This window comes from Cucurbita pepo, unplaced genomic scaffold, assembly GCF_002806865.2.
Source record: "Cucurbita pepo subsp. pepo cultivar mu-cu-16 unplaced genomic scaffold, ASM280686v2 Cp4.1_scaffold005582, whole genome shotgun sequence".
NCBI classification, from domain to species: domain Eukaryota; kingdom Viridiplantae; phylum Streptophyta; class Magnoliopsida; order Cucurbitales; family Cucurbitaceae; genus Cucurbita; species Cucurbita pepo.
The window spans coordinates 1-667 of NW_019651550.1; the positions used below are offsets into that span (position 1 = coordinate 1).

Here is a 667-nt window from a genome sequence, read left to right on the forward strand (position 1 = left end):
CGGAGATAACAATCAAATTAAGGTCATCATGAATGATGATTGCCATAATGTTCATCCTATCAAAGAAACACCATTTACCAATGAGATAAAAGCACCACGCAATTTTCTTCTTGATACTATAGATGAATAGCTACCTCGTACGCCTGAATTACACGACGAATCATAGAATCGGAATAATTTCCATCTCTATTCACGTCTGGATGGAATTGCTTCACCTGCACGGCCAGAAATCCGAAGTCGAATTGAAAATCGGTACAGAAAACCAAAAATTCTACAATCAACCTAAGTAGCCAATCACTTAATCGCTTCCCAATCATATTCCGAAAACTCAAATCTAGATTCTACAATTCGATTTTTCATCGCAACGAGAGAAACCTACGTACTTTAGCTCGAAAAGCGGCTTTGAGCTCGGATTCGGAGCAGGTCGGGTCGACGCCGAACAATCTGTAAGCATCCATAGCATTGGAGAGAGGCGTATCTTCTCCATCAATTCTTTGCCTGCAAATCGTTGCGAATCGAGACTTTGATGAAGAAGGGAAGAGAATCGAGGATTTTGAAATGGTGCGAGAGCCAACGGTTTTCCGAAATGGAAGAACGGTTGGTGCTGAAGTGGAGAGATACAGCGCCTCCATTGTCGGCGTTCGCGGGAAGTTGATTTCGTTCCAAA

The 667-nt window shown here is 42.6% G+C and overlaps 1 protein-coding gene across 1 annotated transcript; it reads right to left on the minus strand.

The window, feature by feature from the left end:
* Window positions 1–27: 27 nt before the first annotated feature.
* LOC111787126 lies at window positions 28–661 on the minus strand. The gene is made up of 2 exons (XM_023667252.1): window positions 384–661; window positions 28–215 (listed from the first exon to the last, which is right to left on the minus strand). The coding sequence occupies exons 1-2, from the start codon at window positions 630–632 to the stop codon at window positions 117–119; spliced, it is 348 nt and encodes a 115-aa protein (XP_023523020.1). The 5' UTR covers window positions 633–661; the 3' UTR covers window positions 28–116.
* Between the last annotated feature and the right edge of the window lie 6 nt (window positions 662–667).

Excerpts from the sequence above, each read along its gene's own strand:
- LOC111787126 (XM_023667252.1), bottom strand. The coding sequence starts at position 632 with ATGGAGGCGCTGTATCTCTCCACTTCAGCACCAACCGTTCTTCCATTT. Across the intron at positions 216-383 it reads AAGCCGCTTTTCGAGCTAAA|GTGAAGCAATTCCATCCAGA; the intron begins GTACGTAGGTTT and ends CTGGCCGTGCAG.